Below are 21,347 nucleotides of genomic sequence, written 5' to 3'. Positions count from 1 at the left end.
TTTGTGCATAGAGCTGCAGGTCTCCTTACACAGTAGGCTCTGACTTGCTAAAAAGTCTGAGGCATAAAGAGGCACTTTCTACACCATTTTCCTGGAATCCTAGAGACTGGAGTCTCCCTGTTTCCCTTTTATATGTATAGTTAGACCAGAGTGTTTCAAACACTAGTGCACATAGATATCTCTGAGGTTCTGGTCAAAAATGCAGATAGCCACTCCCCATTCCAGAGACGCTGATTCAGTGGATCGGGTTCTGGGCTCCTGAAGCAGCATTTGTAACAAGTACCAGATGGTTTTCACATAGCAGGGCTGCGAACCACATTTTGAAAGACACTGTTAACGAATGTCACTTCTTGTTAGGTTTCAACTTAGAAGTCATGTCCTCCTGGAAGCCTTTCCAACCCACCCTGCACGTCACTGAACACACATTTATTATACTGTAGGGTGTTGCTTTACTTAACCGTCTGCCTTCCCCACTGGCTTGTGATACTTTGAGAGTGTGGGGATTCTGTCTTGTTTATTGTCGTGATCTAATACAATATTTAGAAATTTGTGGACACAATAAATATTTGTTAAATGATGATTGATTGAATGAATGAATACTGATTGCTATGTATTTAAAATTACTATTAATTTCATGAGGATCACTATCAGCTGGAAACCATTCACTTCTTCCTATATGCAACATATATTTATTTAATATCTACTCCAGGTCATCATATAAAATTTCAATGTTATGTCCTATTTCTTTGAATTGGGGGTAAATTCATATACTCAAATTGTAAAGATGGTGGAAGACTTTGTGCAATGATATCACAAGAGATAAAAGAAACACATCAAACTCTGGACATTTTTCATTCAACAAGCACTAATTTTCACTTCTCATTTGGTCAAAAGCCCATATCCCAGGGACCTTCCAATCCTAATACATTTCCTTCAATGGAACTCACCCTCCTTCCTGCACCCTTGTTTCTCCTCCTGAATTCTCCATCTCAAATGATGGCGGTTCCATCCTTTTAAATTCTCAAACTAGAAATATCTGCGTCATCCTTTATTTCTCTCTACTGGTAAGTTTTGGCTAGATAGTAGTAAAACATGCTACACACTTATATAAAGATAGTAAGAAGTAGGAAAACTGGGTTCTGGCCCAGGAGGTCCAACTAAAGCTAAGGAATGACTCTCCCAACTGCCTAGGGAAGGGGCAGCCTGGATAGCTAAATCCAATGGGCTTATGCTCTGAGATGCATTGTTATCTACATCAGAAGTCTGCAAATCTGGCCTCACGTCAAAATCATCTTAGGAGATTTCCAGTACCATCCTTCTCCATTCCCTCTCCCCACCTCCATGTGCAGTTCTATTAATTTAGAACACACAGAAACAGGGCCTGGTGTTTCTGATATGAAAAACAATTTTGGGAACTGTTGTTATGTTTGAGAGCTATGGTATTCATGGGAGAAGGGAGGGGCAAGGTTAGCAGGGCTTCTGAACAACTGAGATGCTTAAAGTTCCTTTATCAGCTTGATTTCTAGTTTGTTAGAAATTCTTCTAGGTAGAATGCCCAAATCTAGCAAGACAGATTGGCTACTGTTCATAGGTTAGCTAAGCACTACTTATAAAGTTATAGACCCAAGTGAACAGAGGATGGATGGAAAGTATCTTACTTTTCCTCACTGAAGGACTAGAATAAAAGCCAGGAGCCTAGGCATACCTTGCTGGTCCACTGTGCAGGCAAGTGTACCAGAGACTAGAGAAGAAGCCTGAAAGCAGTGTCTACATGGACACCTCAGAAGCACATCAGCCAGCCCAGAAGACATGAGAAACCAGCCTGAAGACTAATTCAGGACCTTACTGACTTGTCATGCAGAAGTCCCAGTTAACCACCATACTTAACTCTCCCTTGCTTAGATCTTGGAAGGGGCAATAATAGATTTCCAAATCTCATGAAGGCAACCAAGCTCAGGCAGAGAAGTCATTTTAAAAATCTATGTACAGGGACTTGATCAACAAATCATGTTGATGCTACCTCAAAAATTATGACTCACATTTGATTCCTCTTCTCTTTTCTCATTGCCGTCACCTTTAACACTCATCATTTTGTGCCTGAATTATTGCAGGAGCCTCAGGACTGGTCTTCCTGCCATTGTAGCTCATCCCATCCAGGCTTTCCTAAGAGTGGTTCCTAATTGTATGTCCACATATTGGTCCCTAAATGTAAATCTGACCACGTCTCTCTCCCATTTAACTGTCCCATCCGTCAACCACGTTAGTTAAAAAGTGTATAAAGAATTCAGCCCTGCTTTGTCCGGCCTGCTAAGCCCTTTAAATCTGGCTCAAACCAACCCCAGTTCTCTTCCTTGGCATTCTTTCCCCAAAACACAGTCCATGGTCTCTGAGCACCTCACTGTTTCAGGATGTCTCTTTCTTCTGTGCTTTCTTAACCTTAAAACTTTGTTCACTTATCATTCTCTCAACTTGAAATGACCTTACCATTCTTCTCTAATTGGGAAATGTCTACTTTCCGTAAAACCTAACTCACAATGTTACTTCCTTTGTGAAAAATTCCCTGATTCTCCTAATGGAGTGCTCTCCTCATTTCTGTCCTCTCATTTTTCTCTAAGAGAATATCTATCATATCCCATTATTTACTATAATATGTATCAATTGTTATAATAATTGCCTGTTGATATGTCTATTTCCATCATTACATTATAGCTTCCTTGAGGTAAGAAGCTATAGATTATTCAACGTGGATGTCCCAGGGCTTATTATAATTTGTGGCACATAGTGGGTGTTCAAAATATCTATTAGAAGAGTAAATGACCCTTCTTATGATTAAATAATACAAATGACTATATTATATAATTTAAAGTGCACTGGAAATGATCAAAATAAGTACCTTTCTTTTTAATTTTTAAATTTATATTAGAAGATTTTTAAACTTTATTTAATTATTAGAATCCGTAATCAAAAGCATTCCTGAACTTTGGAAGGGGTGATACTTTAAGCATTATAAGACATAGAAAACTATGCTTGTTTTAATTTATTAGAACCTTTTCTGAAATTAAATTTTTGTGAGGAAAGAAGAGAAGAACAATGTTATGCTAATGTTGACAAGAGGTTGCGAGAAAGGAAGAGCAGAAAGGATGCTGCACATGTGCTCAGCAGCATTTACGATGTCACTGCTGTGTGTCAGGCACTGTCAGCCACTGGGAATACAGATAAATAAGACACTCCTCTACTTAAAAAGGACTCAGGAAACATAAAGGAGAGACTAGAAGCATTCCATAATACATTTCATTTATATACATCATCAACTATCGTTTTTAGTCTTTTTTCCTCAGATTTTCTAAAGCGGTTATAATTATTCACTTTTTATGTAATTGATCATATGACAAAAACTTTGAACTCCAGAGTGGGATTTTATCTATAGACATCCTCTAATCTAGGCCAGAGAGCTACCCATTTGTCTTAATAAATTATCTGAAACTAAAATTCAACTACTTAGATATTTTCAATAATGTAATAAACACCTGCAAAACTACCACTGAAAACAGTAACAAACTTCTATTTCCTGCCCCATTCTGTTCCTCTAACTTGCACCACTTGATGTAACTATAATCTTGAAAATCAAGCTTTCTTTCTCATATAACTTTTTATTTTATTCTCTCTGTTCCATCACATATATATTTAAATTATTCTGGTAGTTTTTAGCCTCATAAAAAAGAACATCTTCTGATGTAAGGTTTTGGGACTATTCATTTAATATTACGTTGCTAAGATTTATCCATATTGTTGTATATCTCTGTGGTTTATTAATTTTGAGTGCTATGTAATATTCCTTGTTGTGATATGCCATAGCTATCTATCTACTCTCCTGTTGGTGGGCATTTGGGTCGGCTCAAGTTTATGCAGTCAATAGCAATGTTTATCAATTAATTAGGTATAAAATAGTATCTCCTTGTGGTTTTGATTTGCATTTCTCTGTTCTCAAATAGTGCTGCCATCCCTTTATGTGTTTATCAGCTACACGTATTTTCTCTTCTGTGAAATATCTGCCCTTCTCCCCCAATTCTATTAATACGTTTGTGCTTTCTTATTGATTTGTAGGAGTTTTGTAATATATTCTTGATACTTATTTGTGTTGATTTTTTGTAATGCAAACGTCTTCTCTTAGTTTGTAACTTATATTTTTACATTATAAAGATGTCTTTTAATGAAAAAAAGTTTTAATTTTTTTTAATAGTCACTAGATTTTTTCTTATTTAGGAAAATATTTCCTATTCTTAGGTATGAAAGATGTTCACATGTTTTCTGCTAAGATTTTGAAGGTTTTTGACATTTAATATCTTAATCCATCTAAAGGTGACTTTTGACTATACGTTGTGCCAATTTCGTCTTTCCCCATAAAGGTATTAGCCATTTTCCTTATCTCCACTTGCTGAAAAGTCTCTTATTTCCCTGCTGTCTGATATGCTACATTTGTCATGTACCTAAGTTCTAAATATGTGTGGATCTGTTACTGAGCTCTCAATCCTTTTTCATCAGCCAGTTTGTCTGTCTTTATACCAATATAACAGTATTAATAACTCAATCTTCATAAGAACTCTTGAAATCAGATGGAGCAGTTTCTCCCTTCTCTGCCATTTCTCAGAAATATTCCAGCTTTCTCAGAAATATTCCAGCTATCTTTAGCCCTTTATTCTTCTCTTTAGAGTCATACTTTCAAATTTTGCGAAAAACTTCTTTGGAATTTTGATTAGAATTGAATTACATCTATAGATCAATTTGAGAGAGAATTGACATTTTCATAATACCTTCTTCCTATCTATGAACATGGTATATTTCTCAATTTTTCTAGGCCTTTATTATTTTTTGATACAATTTTATTATTCTTTTCCTTCTAGGTGTCTCACACATCTTCTATTAGTTTTTTCATAGATATTTAATATAATATTTAAATTTTTCTCTGTTTCAACTTCTCTTTCTTGTATTTATCCCTGAATCTGAGATTTCCCACCACCATATTTGTGTATTTGCATATTTTTGTAAGACACTAATATAGTAATACACAGTTTGACACCTCATTATTTGTCCCCAAAATGAGTTAAAAGCAAGTTCCTTTCCTTTTGATGTGATCATTTTTTAAAAATTGAACTATTTTAGACAATTGAGTTAGAAAAATGACTGCTAGCATTTTAGTTAGGTAAAAAGCAAAAGCCTTTAAATAGCTATTATTTTCCCTCTACAAATGAAGTTTTCAGTATTGTTATGAGAATGAAGAGGAAGCAGGGACAATTAAATTCTGTTCAATGGTTTATATCTGTTTAAGCACATAGACATTATGTACATGGAGAAGGTAAGATGTGTCAGCTTGCAGTCGGATCCCACAAAAGTAAATCTTCACATAGCTATTGGCTTCGTTAAACAATATAGATTCATAGATTAAGTCAGTATCAATTATGTAAACACTATATTTTTCTAATGAAATTATATTTATGTAGAAACATTGTTTTCGTTTATGGACCTCCTGGAAGTTACCAAATAGTTTTGGTAAAGTTAAAATTAAGCATTATAAATATATACAAAATTGAATTACCTTCTTACACAGGATGGAAGAATTCACAATTTTCTCATGATTTGTTAAAATAAGATTAGCCTTTTTGGGATTTGGATCAACATTATCCATGCAATGATAAATGTATCAACCATTGCCAACTCTCTAGATTTATTTTATTGAAGAAAAAGTCATTGAGAAAAGTCACTAGCAGCAAATTCAGCTCAGACAATAAAAGAAAATGTGGACACTGGGCCAGTCATTTCTAATAGATTGACTTATGACATAACTATACACAAAGTAGACTTTTGTCACCACCATTTTTCCTGCTAAGTGTCCTGGACAAAGCTAAATTTTAATGATTCCACAAATATATCTACAAACAGATTACATTTGAAAGAAAAAGCTATTTATCTTTTTCAGTCAGTATGCAGAACACAGTAGAAAAGGGAGTATAACCCAAATCATTTTAAGTAAAGAAAATATATGCTTCCATATAAGTGATCTGAAGTCTTGGTTATAAAATTGGCCTGTGGCTATAATACACAAATAAAGTCTTTTAACTGAATATAAATTTTCCTGCTTTTCAGTTTTTAGTAACTTTGTTTTCTTTTCTCCTTTTCTGGAAACAGAGAGTTAATATTATGTCAGTCCAACTGAAAGAATTTTGAATAAAATGGAACACAAAAAAATTAATAATTGGAACGTTAGAAAGCAATTTCCATGACCACAAATGGACTGTCAGTTCATAAAATTTTATCATATAAGCCAAGAGAAGAATGTTCTCACTTGGAAAGATTAAATTCATGAATGATGGAATAATCTGCATTTACATATATTTTCACTTTGGTTGTATAAGTTTTAATATGAGTAACACAATCATATTTAGAAATATGAGGTGGTGTGAATTATTTCAAAATTTTTCTACAACTAATATTTACTATTGCTTTACTATTGCTCATTCTAAGAGATCAATTTTATTTAAAAAATATACAAAGTAATACAAAAAATATGAAAGGTTATATTTATTTGGCTTGTTATTGGTTTTAATTTTCCCCTGTATAAAAACTATTAGAAGATGTAGTGCCAGAAAAATGTATAACATTTTGTTTTAAATTTAACAGTAAAGAAGAATCATCAGGAACATCCGATGAGAATAATTCTGAGGATTCAAAAATTACAGGTAATATTTCTTATTTAACTTTTAAACAAAATCTGTCTCTTTTGTTAAAGCCTACCATTATAACAATCTTACATGGGTACAATTATATTAACTTTTCAGATACCTATATCCCAAGCATTGTTTCTTCTCATGAGGACAAGGAAGACTTGGAAACCAGTAATCAGAATGTAAAAGATGTAAACAGGGAACACGATGAACATAATGGAAAAGAATTAGAGTTGATGGTAAGTGTTCTGGTTGCCACGGTATTAGAGAAGATGAATCTGTTTATGCTTCAAAGATGCTGCAATGCCTGCCTTTCAATAGCTTCAACTAATATAATTTGCAAATGTGAAAGCACAGCCTATTCTGTCTCTAGCTTGATCAACAAGGCACTTTGATTTCAGTATGTTGCTTCTGGTCTCTGCATTAGTAAATTAATGACATTCATTTCTTATCTCTTTACCAGGGGCTCTGAGTAATAGTTTGTAGGAATTACAGAAGAGGTAGCACTATCCCGATGTGCATTTCTAATCTTTGTGACAAGTGTACACTTAGCATAAACTCATCTGTAAAATGAGAGGGCTGGACTAGATGATTGTTAAGGTTCTGTCCGGCTCTACAAGTCTGATTCTTGCATTGAGCAGCATTTTTTTTTTTACTTCCGTCTTTGTGAGAATCTCAAAGCTCTATATCATTGGAAAGGATTAAATTACCAAATGAGGAGAAAATAGCCTGTGCCATAATTTTTAAACAGGAAACAAATTCAGTACTGTAAAACTTAGTATTAAATTTGTTATCATAAATTTCACACTGGTGAACATTCAATCTATTTGGAATTTTGTGGGGGATGGTTTAGATAGCATTTTTATCACAAAGGAAGAAATAGGAGTAAATGAGTCACATAATGCAATTTATCCTTTACTGTATTTGGTTGGAGCTCATATCATTAGGATACATGGATTCATAATCATCTAAGATTAAAATGACATTTGCCTCTTCAAGTGTCAGTGCTGAAACAGAAAAGAAATAGAGCTCATCTCTTTCCCCACACATTCCATCTTTTCTATAGTGATATGGAAGCTGCATCACTAAAGTATGCAATTTACTTTGCTCCAACTTTAAGAAACTACAAAGTTGTCACCCATTGTGAGAATTCTCACCAGCTGAAAGTTAACATCGCAATTTTTTTTTTTCAAACTACAGAATTTAATGAAAGGGTCCTGAAAAATCACATACTTCACCAACACACCTCATTACAATGAGCAGGCTCAAATATAAAAGTTTGTTTAGAAGTTACTGAGATTGTATGTCCAATAAATGAACAGGGAGCTGTAATTTAGATGCTAATTTGCTCCATGCTGACGTTAATGCATAAAACAATGAAGCTCTATAATAGATGGAAATACAACCAAATCTGTGGAACCCACAGGCATTGGCTTACAAGACAGCTGTGCAGTTGACAAGTAACATGAGCCTTATGTGAGAAGAAGGGGAAAACGTAAGATTTGCATATAATTATTGAGATCATGCAAATGTCAGTTATGAGGAGAAAAAAAAAACACAGGCATCTCACTGTTAAATCCTGACAGTTGGCATCACTGAAGAGCTCAAATACATTTGAGTACCAGTTGGCAGAGGGTCATTAAAACAGAATTTGCAGAGACATTAACTCCCTCACTTTTCTTTGAGTGACGTTTTGCTATTAATAGTTTGCAGAAGCTTTGCAGAAAACATATTAATAAGAGAAACTGTAATAGGGGCACCTACAGCAAGAGTAAATGCAGCAAGGGGCACCCAGGAAGCTGCTCTCTAATTGATTAGCATGGAGCTATCAATGTGTATATCCTAAGTGAGGAGAAAGTGCAATGACAAGCAAGAATAGTTGAATAATACAATGTGATATTTGGAAGCTGGGAAGGAGAGTGATTAATTTTGGCCCCTTTTCTTATTAATCTCATTCCCAAGTCACAGCCTACAAGGATCCCCCCAAAACATCCGGCTTCCAGAATTTGCGCAAAATTCACAAATGAAATGAGTCAAGGAAATTTACCCGATAATTACTAGCCAAGTTAATGAGACCTATCTAATTTATTGTATATATTTAAAAGCCTTTGGTAATTATTTTTGTTTGTTTGTTTTTATCCCTTAAGATAAATCAACGCTTAATAAGAAGTACTGCTTCCAGAGACGAAAAGAATACGTTTTCAACAGATCCAGTCGATTTTCCAAATAAAGCTGAGGGGTTAGAGAAGACACAAATCCATGGTGAAGTATACACTGACTTGTTTAAAAGGCCTTTGTCTCCAAGTTCATCAGCAGAAAGCTCCTTAAAGGGAGATTTTTACCACAATCAAAAGTGTTCCTCGGGAAATGAGTGTAGTCATCAACCTTCAGAGGAAATTACGTCCGATATGGGAGAAATCAAGCCATCACTGGGAGACACTAGGAGTGATGAATTAGTGCAATTACATATTGGCAGCAAAGAAGTACTGGATGATAATGCTAATCCAGCCCAAGGGAGAAGCAGAGTGCAGGTATCTTGTCCCTCCTCAGACCAATTAATGGCAGACAATAAACAACATGAAGGAGGAGCTAAGAAAATTGAAATAAAAGATTGGGAACATTTAAGAAGAGATTTCCATTCAGATTTCCATTTGGAAGAATCGATAGGAAAAGGATCTTCCAAGAAAGATTATGACAATGCTAAGAATGACAAGGAGGAGCAAAGAATACATTTAGATGTTAATGAAAAACAAAGTGAAAATTTTCAGTCAATCTTACATGACCAAGAAAGGAAGATCGGCCACCCTGAATTAAACGTGGAAGGGATTGGAGCTAGTAACAGAGACCTGACTGTTCTGCCGAGTAAAGATACCACAGTTCCCACCCAGGCAATAAGAGCAGATACTTTTCATTCACGAAGGACAAACCTAAATTGGGAAGAAGCTGTGTTAACCCCTGAGCATGATCTCTTGACTAGCGGAGGCACAACTTTAGGAGGGATACCTGGTGAAGGTGGTTCCTCAAGAAATGGAAATGTTTTGAGGACTGCTTATCTTTTCCAAGGTGAAGAGGAAAAATTGGATTGGATTAATCCTGAAGATCAGAATAAGAACACACAGCATAAACAAAGTTGGAATGTTCTGGAAAGTCAGGCTAAAGCAAGAGAAAGTGAGAGAAATAGAACAGAGCAGATCAAAGAACAAGCAGATTGTGAAGACATGTGGGAAAAAAGAGATAAAACAAGGAGTTTGAAAGCTACTCCTACCGAAGAATTGTTTACCTGCCAAGAAACAGTGAGCTGTGAACTGTCTTCTCTAGCTGATCATGGTATTACTGGGAAAGCAGAAGCAGGTACAGCTTATATAATTAAGACAACATCAGAAAGTACTCTAGAAAGCTTGTCTGCTAGAGAAAAAGCAATAATTGCTAAGCTACCTCAAGAGACAGCACGAAGTGACAGGCCCATGGAGGTAAAGGAAACAGCCTTTGATCCACATGAAGGAAGAAATGATGATTCACATTATACCCTTTGTCAACGAGATACAGTAGGCGTAATCTATGACAATGATTTTGAAAAGGAATCACGTTTAGGTATTTGTAATGTACATGTAGATAAAATGGAGAAGGAAGAAACCATATCTATGTACAATCCTGGGAAGACACATGACAGGAAGAGACGTGGCATTGGAAATAGAACAAGTGTAGAGGAATCCTTACACACCATTACAGGCAATGAAAAAGCAGCCTCAAAACCGGATTTACATTTGGGAATGCTACCAACAGAAAAAAAAATATTTCTGGAAAATAGAGATCACGGGCAGGTCCAAGAATTATCAAAGAAAACAGATGTAGATGCCGTTATTCATTCTGATTTAAGTTCAGACACTAATAGGGCTTCTCAAAATGGCTCTCACATTTCCAATCACCATGCTAAAACTTCAGTGCCATCTTATGAACAGGCAAATGCTGTAGAGAATACAGTTACTACCATGACTCTCCAATCTATTTCTGCTAAATCAGAATATGATTGGAACCCAACAAGTGAAACCCAGGGTACTGAAAAGCACCCTCATCCTGGGTCTATACCTGAAGAAGTTTCCAGAAGTTCAGAAACAGTGACGTCAGGTAGTAGGAGAGAAAGATGCATAGGCCAGATTTTCCAACAAGGAGAATGTAGTGTGGAAAAATCTCTAGGGCCAAGGATTTTAATCAGTGAAGATTTTGAGAGCATGGAAGAGGCAAGGCATGAAAACGAAGGATTAATAAACTCTCGACAATCACTGTACACTTCAGGTGACAAGGAACCTGAGGGCTCTGCTTCTGCTTGTCTCCCTGCCCAGGAGAGTCAAGCTCAAAGCAGTGAATCTCTGCTTTCAAGATACACCAACTCTAAAATACCTTATTTCCTTTTGTTTGTGATATTTCTTATAACCACTTACCAGTATGACTTAATGATCGGCTTGGCGTTCTACCTTCTGTCATTGTACTGGCTATCATGGGAAGGAGGAAGACAAAAAGAGTCCGTCAAGAAGAAGTAACCTCAGCGCTATTATTATTCTCTCTTAAAAGATAAGCTACTTAGCCCCAAACCTTTGGATTGGTGAAAAAGACTATTCATTGTTCAAAGAGCCAGTGCAGTTTTTCTCTTGAAGGATCATTTAAAAAAGAATGCGTATGAAGTTTGCTCCTTCATATAAGTAATTATTCTATATAGGACCATTATGTTTGGATCATTAAATACCTATATGAATATGAGATCTGAAGCACGTCAAGTTGAAATTAAGTACAGCTGTTGCTCCTTAGCAGGCTATGAAGTTGCAATGCTTCACGTCTCTTCACTACTTAAAGTGCCATTTCTTGCATTCATTTCTTTTGCAGTAAAGCTTCATTTTTTTTTCCCTGAGAGTATTTTTCCCCCTACGGTTTTTAAAAACAGATAAAACATGGACAATGGCAGAGGACTTTTTTTGGTCTTTTAGTATTAACCATGAAATTTGCATTTACCACTGTATCATTTCTCAGCACATTTTAATAGATCAAATCTTTCAACTTCGATTTCATACTTTTAAGAATGACGCCTGTGCATACTGAAATGCATAAACGGAAATTCAAGAAGCCCATTGTTTGCTTGAATAATACTTTATAAACACACATACCTTTTACCTCCTTTATACCTACAAAGTCAGGAAATTCATAAGCCAAGTCTGACAAAGACTGAAGCAATTGGGAGATGATCTTTCAATTCTGCAAAATTTTGTGGGTGGCCTCTCTGTAAGTGATGTTTTTCTCTTATAAAAGGAGAGTGTATAACACAGCTGAACAATTTCAATGTCACCTATTATTCAGAATTGAAAATTAAAGTTCCACAAGCATTGATTCAGAATGAATTTGTACCTATAAAGCACAAAGCATTAAAAGATACTAATAATTAAAAAGAGATTTCCAAATGAACTATTCTACTTGGTAGTACTTTTTGTCCTCAAATCTTTAATCTTTTCTCATTATAAGACAGTAAATTGTTCTCCAACCTGCATTTAGAGAACAAACAACTAATCATTTGTGATATTTAGTTTGTAATTAACAGATTTTTAGATGATAACTCAAAACTTTAATTGGGCAAATAGGTAGATATGGAAATCAACTGATAGAGAAACGAGTATACAGTAGAGCAGTGACTTTGGCTGCTGTTATGATCTATGGCTAAGTATGTGAAATAACGGAACTAATCATTTTAGTCACAGAGGGGTAATGCAAAGATTCTTATACAATGGTTTTCAACCACCATTTATTGAATGACTACTATATGCAAAACCCTGTGCTCTGTTCTATGGCAGAGCACTTCCTTTACTATCCTGAATTTCTAGTCCTCAGGGAGGAGGAATAGGGATGTAGTTTGATACTTTTGACTTGGCCGGGAATATGGAAGAGAGTCACATCAAGGGAACCCATTTGGGTGATTCCTTTTTCATAGGAACTTCTTTCATAGAGCATGTAGCATGTATCTTCAGAGAGAAAAAGTAATCTGTTTATTTACCTAAAAAGGTGAATTTACTGTGTAAAACTTGCATATATCATCCCACACTTCTAAGAAATATGCATTTATGGGAAGACGAAATGAGAAGGAAGCATTTAAACCGACTTTCATGTGGTAGTAAATGATTTCCTGAGTTTTCATCAGGTATACAACTATTTCCAAACCCCCTAATTGCCTGCTTGTCTCAAGTCCCATTGAAACTGAATGCTTGACTTGAACTTTTTAGTTGAACAAATACAAATATCCTGAAGTAGTACTAAGGGCAAATATTTGATTGTTTGAGAAAGCACATTTTCATTAAATACAAGTGGAATACTGTCGGCTGTACCTAGAATATTATCTTTAAAATTGCTGTCGATAATTTTGTTGACAGGTCTAAATTACAACAGAGTTAAGGTTAGCATTTCTTCAGTTCTTAATGGTTTGGTTTTGCATTCTACCTTTAAGAGTTTCGGTCAATATGCCATATCTTATTAATGCAAAGAACACTACATTACTATATGAACACAGGTGCCCGAACTATAATTATTCTCTTATACATAAAAGAATGTAACTTCTTTTATCTCTTTTATTTGACTTTTGGTAACATTAACTTACTAAACCTTCTCATGCATATTTGTAATATGACAATAGAAGTTTCAAAGGATTTGAAATACTCAATTGTGTATTTCTCTGCATGCAATGAAGAAATAATTGGCAATCTAACCGATTTTCCAAACATTACTTACGAAGAATTTGAAATAAAGTCATGAAACTATGGCTTATGAAACTATGGCCAGGTGGAGAGGTGGCTTTTTGCGATCCATTTTGGTCACATCACTATGTTGAACAAAAAAGTGGGTCTCAGGAAGAACCAGCAGCCCCTGGTTTATAAAGATTCGACTATGAATTCTCATGGCAAGGGTAATCTTTAAAAACCTTCACCACGTCTTCCTGAGTATTGGATAAGGTCCAAAAGAGGCTGTGACATGAGAAGAAGCAAAGAGAAGTGCATTGCACACCTGTTTCTATAGCGGGTAAGAAATGTGATTTAATAGCCACCACCTATATTGTTGGGCTTCTGATTATTAGAAACAAAATTCTAAAAATTAATTGGCAAGTCAAGAAAATGTAGGTACCAAAATCAACTATCTTAAAAAAATCACATCTGTATACACCATCAATATCTCAACAGATTTTTCAATGTTAGAGGAAATGAGTCAATGAGATGACATTCACCCATCAACATTCAAGAACACTGGGTTAGTGCAATTGTGTTCCCCTGCTGAGCTCCAATATTTTGGTAGTGAAATATTTCAAAATATATATATATATATGTGTGTCTCCATTTTGTGAGAGAAATAGGATCATCTTTTATTTGTCATCTTAAACCAATCTGCTAGTTAAATGGAAAACTTAAAAATGTCCAGACCAGGGGGCCTGCACTGTGGCTGAGTGGTTAAAGCTCTGTGTGCTCCACTTCAGTGGCCCAGGTTCGGATCCCGGGTGCAGACCTACTTCACTCCTCAGCCATGCTGTGGAGGCATCCCACATACAAAAAAATAGAGGAAGATTGGCACAGATGTTATCTCAGAGCTAATCTTCCTCAAGCCAAAAAAAAAAAAAATGTAAAAGAGGAATATTAGCAATGGATGTCAGGGTGAATCTTCTTCACCAAAAAAAAAAAAAAAAAGAAAAAAGAAAAAAAGATCCAGACCAAATTTGGGGAAATAAATAAAATACTTCATTTTTCCTTAATAGCATTTGTGGTACTTTTTTTTAACACTTTCTTCAGCCATGAGTATTATTTTGTATCACCAGGACTATTGTCTTGTTTATTAGGCTCACATTTTACATAAAAATAAATCAAAAAAGCAAACAAAGCAAAACAATAAGAAACTAGCAGGAGAACTAGTAAAGATGCAGGCAGGAAGACTGTCATCTCCAGGGCCAGTTTACCTACTGATTTCTATTATCATGATCTGTGACCTTTCTTTCAAATTTTCTCCAAGTGAATATAAAAATCGAACTAAGCAATAAGGATCGTCTTTTATTATTTGAATCTTGTCTTAGCCAGTTCTTGTGGAACTGAAGAACAGGATTGATTTTGATTGTTCAGCAAAGTATGAAAGAGGTACGACAGGCCATGCTCTTCCAGTGTCTCCACAGTGGTACACCTATATGAAGAGAATAGCTAAAAAAGTTACTTTTATACCTGACTAAATTAGTTTGCTTAATTTTTGTCTATTTTCAGAAATAATTCATAATAAAAATCATGACAACATAATTTACTTTTCATCTTTCAAAAATAGATTTGGTCATTAATCCAATATGTTTCCATAACTTTACCCAAACTTTATTAAACAGCTAATTAAATTTTCACTAGATTTTCAGCCTAGCTTTGAATGATCACATTTTATAAGAAATGTCACTATTGTAGTGCATTAAAACCTTATTAAACAAACAACTCTTAAAAAATGTTCAGAATTTTTTTGTGTCATTTCTATATTTGTTAAACACATACGTATTACCTTCATTTTTCAAATATGAAACAATATAATATGTGAAAATATAAGAAAAAATCCCCTAAGTCTTTTCCTAATATATCCAATTCTTTATATTCATGATAATAAAGCAAAGAGGGGCTTGGGTAAATCAAGAGTGGATTACAAAGAAATCATTTTTATTTGGCTGAGATGCCTCTAAGGTCTGATTTTGCAGCATATTTCAATGCCTAATTAAGTAACTGATCTTGGTTAGTATTAGTGCATCAGCCTTCTTATCACCCCACCTCAACCATGCAGCCTTATTTCCCATGGCTCCGTGTCTCAAGATCGCCGTCAGTCAAGCAAGTCACATTGTCCCTAGAACAAGCCATGCTCACCTGTTCCTCTGTGACTGCTCACGAGCATCCCTCTGTCACTTTCAGTTATCTTTACTCCTCTCTTCCTATCCAACTCCGCACATTTTTCTATGTACAACTCAAGTCCCCACTCTTTTGAAGTTTCCTACTATTTCAGTTGATGGGAGCTCTCCATTTTCAGATCTCTTATGACACTAATCTTCTTGCATGCACTAAGCATTTCACTAATTATCCTGACTGGACCGCCTGCTTGTTCAGGGCAGGGACAGTGGTCTTCCCTCACAAGGTGCAGTCTGTAGGAATCCTCAGTCAGTACCTGTGGATAGAATTGAATTGCAGTGATGTCTCCTTCCTCTCCTGTTCCTATAGTTGGACAGGATACTCTGAGGTCTGATTTTAAAATAAATAAACTTCATCAAAACAAAGCTAGGATGTTTTAGGAAACTGCCAAAGACAATGTAGAAAGAGGCAAAAAAATGTGGAGACAAGACAGAATAGTGCAGTGGATTTGGAACGTGGGCAAGAAGAGAAATAATCCTTCCTCTCCATTCTTCTTAACAATTAATTTGATTTTCTGTATTTATTAATTTTTCCTAGCACAGCAAACATACTCTTCATTCTATTTCATGGGAAATAACATATAGATGATGTATTAAGAGACTAATAATGCATACCTAATTAACTGGCTAATGTGAAAATTGATAGAACACGACATGCTTTCAGATAAAGTAGCTCAGTAGCTTAAACACCAACAAACATCACAAGGTATAAAGTGTAAGAAACTCAATCTTCCCAACGGCTGCCATGCCCTTTGGAAACGGCTGATCTCTCCATTTCACACCTGTTCTGCGTGTCAGCTTTTAGTGTGAGCAAATAGAACAGCTAGTAAAAATAGTCGGAGGATTTTTTAAAAAAGAAAACATGCCTGATTAACATATAAGAGAGTATGTGTATATATTCACAAACATATGCACACGTGGTATTCCAACATCTGATAAATGACAGTAATGGCAGTGAGCATAAATAATAAGATGTGTAGTGATGTATATAATTTATAAAAGTTTTATCCTTTCCTTGAAAGACTCATTCTATCATATTTAGATATGAAATTGATAGCAAAAATATATGCCTATTTTTGAGGCAGAGTCTGAAGAAAAGTAGTATATGGCCGGGAAATGTAGTAGCACAACATATAACAGCTTAAGACCATCAGCAATTAGTCTCTTAAGACTTAAAGAAAAGCCAGATACGTGTCTACTATATTGTAGAATTCATCAATATCATGTATTGGTTGACTTGGCTTTGAGTGGAAACAGATTTAAAATTTCCTAAAGACACACTCCATAAAATATAATGTCAAACATTAGAGAGATGGTGCTGAAAAAATCACTTTAAGAGGTTAGAAATTCTCTTTGTAAACACTGAAATAACCCATAATCTGCTTTTAATAATTTTATGTAGGAGGATTTTAATGTGCAGTTTGTAAAATACTTTTTAGCATGGAGAATTTATGAAAACATCACACATTTAAATCATTTTCTACATACACCCTAAAAATGATATTGACATTTTGTTTCTACATGTTAAGTGACTCTTTTCAATTAATCCGTAAATCTTTGGGAAATTCAGTTGTTATTTTTCATTATGTACATAAATTTTCCACATGTTTAAATGAAACAATTCTAAGTCCTACCTAAGGAAGGAAATAAAGGTTAAAGAAAAGATAATTTATTTCCTACCTTCACAGATATAAGTGGAAATATTTTAAATACCTTTCTACTCTTTGAAAGTTGGAAAGGAAAATAGGATGTAAAGATAAGAGAGTATAAACGTCTTGCATATTTATTTTGCAGTCTTTAATATTTGGGATCAGGCCTACAGATTTCAATTAACGTCAGTACTTTTCTCCCATGTGAATTCTTTGGCCTACCTGGTCTTATTTCCATCCTTAAATTACTATTTAATTTAGGTGCAAAGTATTGATTCTTCATTACATGAATAAGAAAGGTACCCAGTCTAAATCTTTGAGTATAATATCTACAGCTGTATTGCTATTGACCTGTGTATGTGAGGTTCAATCTTTAATAATAATAGTAGTAGTAGTAATTATTATTGTTATTATAATGAAACAATAGCCAACTCTTGAGTGTTTACAATAATTTGGAACTATTTTAAGCTCTTCATGTGAAACAACTCATTTATGTTTTACAACTCTGTGGAAGAAGTACATTTACTTTCCATTTTATAGATAGAAAAAGATGTAGAGAGGCTGGTTTTTCCAAAGTCACACAGCTAGTAAGTGGCAAAGTCTAGATTCAGACTCCAGCAGTCTTCCTCCAGAGTTGATCCTCGTAAACATTGTACCATGTTGCTCCTTTGATCCAGATATAACAAGTTATCTTATAAATTGCACAGTTACATATTAGCATGCTGCATCATGCCATATTAGTATATAAGCACATTACATGTAACATACCATTTCTCTTGCACAAGTAATTCTATCTTTGTTAATGCTCCTTAAAAAAGAAAGTTCCTAAAAACATTCTATTCTTTTCGATTTATTCAGATCATCTCAATTATAAAAATACACATTGATTTCCTTCCAGGTCACAAGCAATGCTCTAGTCCCAGGTCTTACCCAGCTGAGTGCAGCAAAGGAGATGGAGACGTAAACCAATAATTGCAATATCTTGTGACCAGTTCAATAAGAGAGGTGAGATTTAGGAACAGAGTGGCCCAGAGGAAGGACTGTTAGGTCCTGTAAGCATTTTGCTTCTTTCATTTCAGAGATGTGCCATCTTTTTAACACTATAATTTTAGGTATCAAGGAAATCATGATAAAACCCACCAAGTGCCTCAATACAATTTAGTTTTACAAACATAATAACTACAATGAGGATACATCTTGATGTGATTGGTATGTGCTTATTTATGCCTGATGTCCCAGTGCAATTATTAATAGCACTCCTTTCACTTTCAAAAGTAACATGATTTGGATGAAAATAACAAGGTTAGCCTAAAAATCCAAGAAAATATCCTAGCCAGTAGGTGTAAATAATTCTGAGACACATTAATAAAAGGGGCACCTTCCAATATGAAGGCCATGTATAATCTATAGACAGAACTTTTGTCCTTAGGGTTGTAGGATATATAATTCAGATATAGTAGCCCCTGGTCATCCCAGGTAAAGAACAGCAACATTTGTGCAGATTCAGCAATGCAGAGGGCATTGATTAAAAAAAAATAGGGATATTTTGTAAAGAATGTGTTGGTCAAAATCCATAAGAAAGAAGTCACTTACTTTACTGACACCAGATAATGATAACACTGTGGAACGAGATACTCTAGCTTATAGCCTGTTCAGAGGGCTCAGGACATGATAATTCCATCCAGGATAGCCAAAGTGGAACAAGATGGAAGAAACTTTTGCAAAAGTTGTAGAGGCCACAGTCTGTTACTCAAAGTTACAATGGTGTAATGCTGTTGGAAGCTGTATTATGAGTACACGTTCTATTAATCAGCCATAAGAGGAACAAAAATTTTTTGGAAAGAAGCTAGATAATATTACTGGCATTTAACAATCATGAAGTTACAATAGCAAAAATAAATTAAAATATAAACAAATGACCCAAGATATTCAGTAAGAGATACAAACATTTGAAGGCAGAAATAATGTCACTTCCTCTAGTTTTGACCCTTACAATAACTGTCATTTTTGGCCTCACTTCATATAGGTGTGCTGTGCTGAGACTGTGAATGACAGCGGGTCAGCATTTCCTTCACTTCTGCTTGAGGCATATGTGTATTGGAACCTTATTCAAAGAACTGCTATCATAATTTAAGACCCCAAAATATGTTCATGCTGAATAAGTGGCAAGGAGCTAGCATAGTTGCCCTAAAACCCTTTAGTTGTGCCTCTACTGACTTCAACCCAACCTTACCCCACAAGACATAGAGGAACAATGTTTGAATACCAGTTTTCCTATATATACTCTTTGCTCACTTAAAAAATATCACTTGGGAGCCAGCGCTGATGGCCTGGTGGTTAAAGTTTGGCATGCTCACCTCTCCAGCGGCCCAGGTTTGCTTCCCAGTCGCGAAACCCCACCACCTGTCTGTCAGTTGCCATGCTGTGGCAGAAACTCACATAGAACCAGAAGGACTTACAACTAGGATATATAACCATGCACTGGAATTCTGGGGAGGAAAAAAGAGGAGGATTGGCAACAGCTGTGAGATCAGGGCAAATCTTTCCCTGCAAAAAACCAAAAAACAAACAAACAAAAATCCCACTGGGGTCAATTTTATGTATCTATAAAGCTGTTCTATCATAGAAGGTATAGAGCCCTTGATATTTGTAAAGTTGGGCATCAATATTTTTAATTGTGAAGGCCAAGGGAAATTTGATTATAGTCAATCTGCATCACTCAAAGCTCTTTGGTTGGAAATAACCAAAACTCCTCAAAGTAGTTAAAGCAAAAATACAAAAAGAAAATAAAAAGGAAATAAGACCACTATTCAAGGTCTAGAAGTGAAAATAGGCATCACTAGGGACAGAAGCCAAGACATGAAAAGCCATCAGAAATGGAATCTCTCCTGGATTTCATGTTTTGCCACCTTTTTTTCCTTTTTCTGTGTCCATTTCACTTTTCTGTTTTTGTCAGTGGATTTTCTCTTTTGGTCTACTCTTCAAGATACATGGTCTCTAAAATAGAATTCTCCAGGGATAGTCTTATATTCTGATTATATATGTCCAAAAGTTAACTGGTTAGAGTTTTCTGGATCTCAGTTTTTAAAGTCCTAGGAAAGAGAAGTTCATTGGCTCAGTCTGGATCAGATGTTCACTCCAAATGTGATCCACTGTATCTCAGTACCTGGAGGCAGAGGGGTGTAGAGCGAATGCGCTAGAGGACACACTGGAAAGGAAATGTTTTCAGGTTCTTGAAGGGTAGGTTGTCATGTGTCTATGTAACGTGCCAATTCTCATATCTTTATGAATGTTCCTGCCTCTCTTTTTCCCTTTGTAGATCTCCATGGCCCTAATTTCTATAGATTTAGAGTAGATTTTGATATCCAGTGGGGCAAGTTCCTATACCTTTTTCTGTAAAACTCTATAAGGCCTTTCGCTCTTTCATATGAAGTGTAGGATCAGCTTATCAAGTTTCATGAAAAACTTGATTTTTTAGTGAGATTTTACTAAATGGGTACATTAATTTGAGGAGAATTCATATTTTTAAAATATTGTCTTTCCATTAATGAAAATAGTATATTTCTTATTCATTTTTGTTCCTTCAATTATGATTTATAACAATCTTCATGAATATATCACACACATTAGATTTATTCCTAGCTACTTTATGGCTATCTTATACCCTGAGATGATCTCAGATACTTTAAAATAAAAAAATAGAAATAAATGTATAGTATCTCCTGAGATTTCAGGACTGGATCAAGGCAGATTGGTATTTGCTATGATCCCATTAAAGTATGATCCCACTAAAATATGAAATAATACCTAATATTTCAAAGATTATTCTCACTATATAACAAGAGAAAAGGGATGAAAAATCATTTCAGTGCTAAAAATCACATTAGCCAATGATTGACTTAGGCTACTGTCACATTTCAGTTTCAAAAGGCATGACCAAAATACAGCAACATCAAAATACCTCACTGCAACCTCTCCTCTGGTTATTTATGTCACTCTTCTGAACCACATCATGGAGTATGGCTGACCTAAGAAGCTATCAAC

At 35.2% G+C, this 21,347-nt stretch overlaps 1 protein-coding gene across 1 annotated transcript in view; it reads left to right on the top strand.

Annotated features, from left to right (window-relative positions):
* The window catches only part of PPP1R3A (protein phosphatase 1 regulatory subunit 3A), a 38,062-nt gene extending 25,892 nt beyond the window's left edge, over positions 1-12,170 (top strand). The window contains exons 2-4 of the mRNA XM_008538677.2: positions 6,676-6,734; positions 6,834-6,958; positions 8,867-12,170. Of these exons, the coding sequence (XP_008536899.1) occupies positions 6,676-6,734; positions 6,834-6,958; positions 8,867-11,257 (2,575 nt within the window). The 3' untranslated portion in view covers positions 11,258-12,170. The remainder of the gene's footprint in view (positions 1-6,675; positions 6,735-6,833; positions 6,959-8,866) is intronic.
* Positions 12,171-21,347: the final 9,177 nt, after the last annotated feature.

Source organism: Equus przewalskii, chromosome 4, assembly GCF_037783145.1.
Source record: "Equus przewalskii isolate Varuska chromosome 4, EquPr2, whole genome shotgun sequence".
Taxonomy (NCBI): Eukaryota; Metazoa; Chordata; class Mammalia; order Perissodactyla; family Equidae; genus Equus; species Equus przewalskii.
The sequence above is the reverse complement of the archived record's forward strand: the minus strand, read 5'-3'. Positions and strand labels throughout refer to the sequence as shown.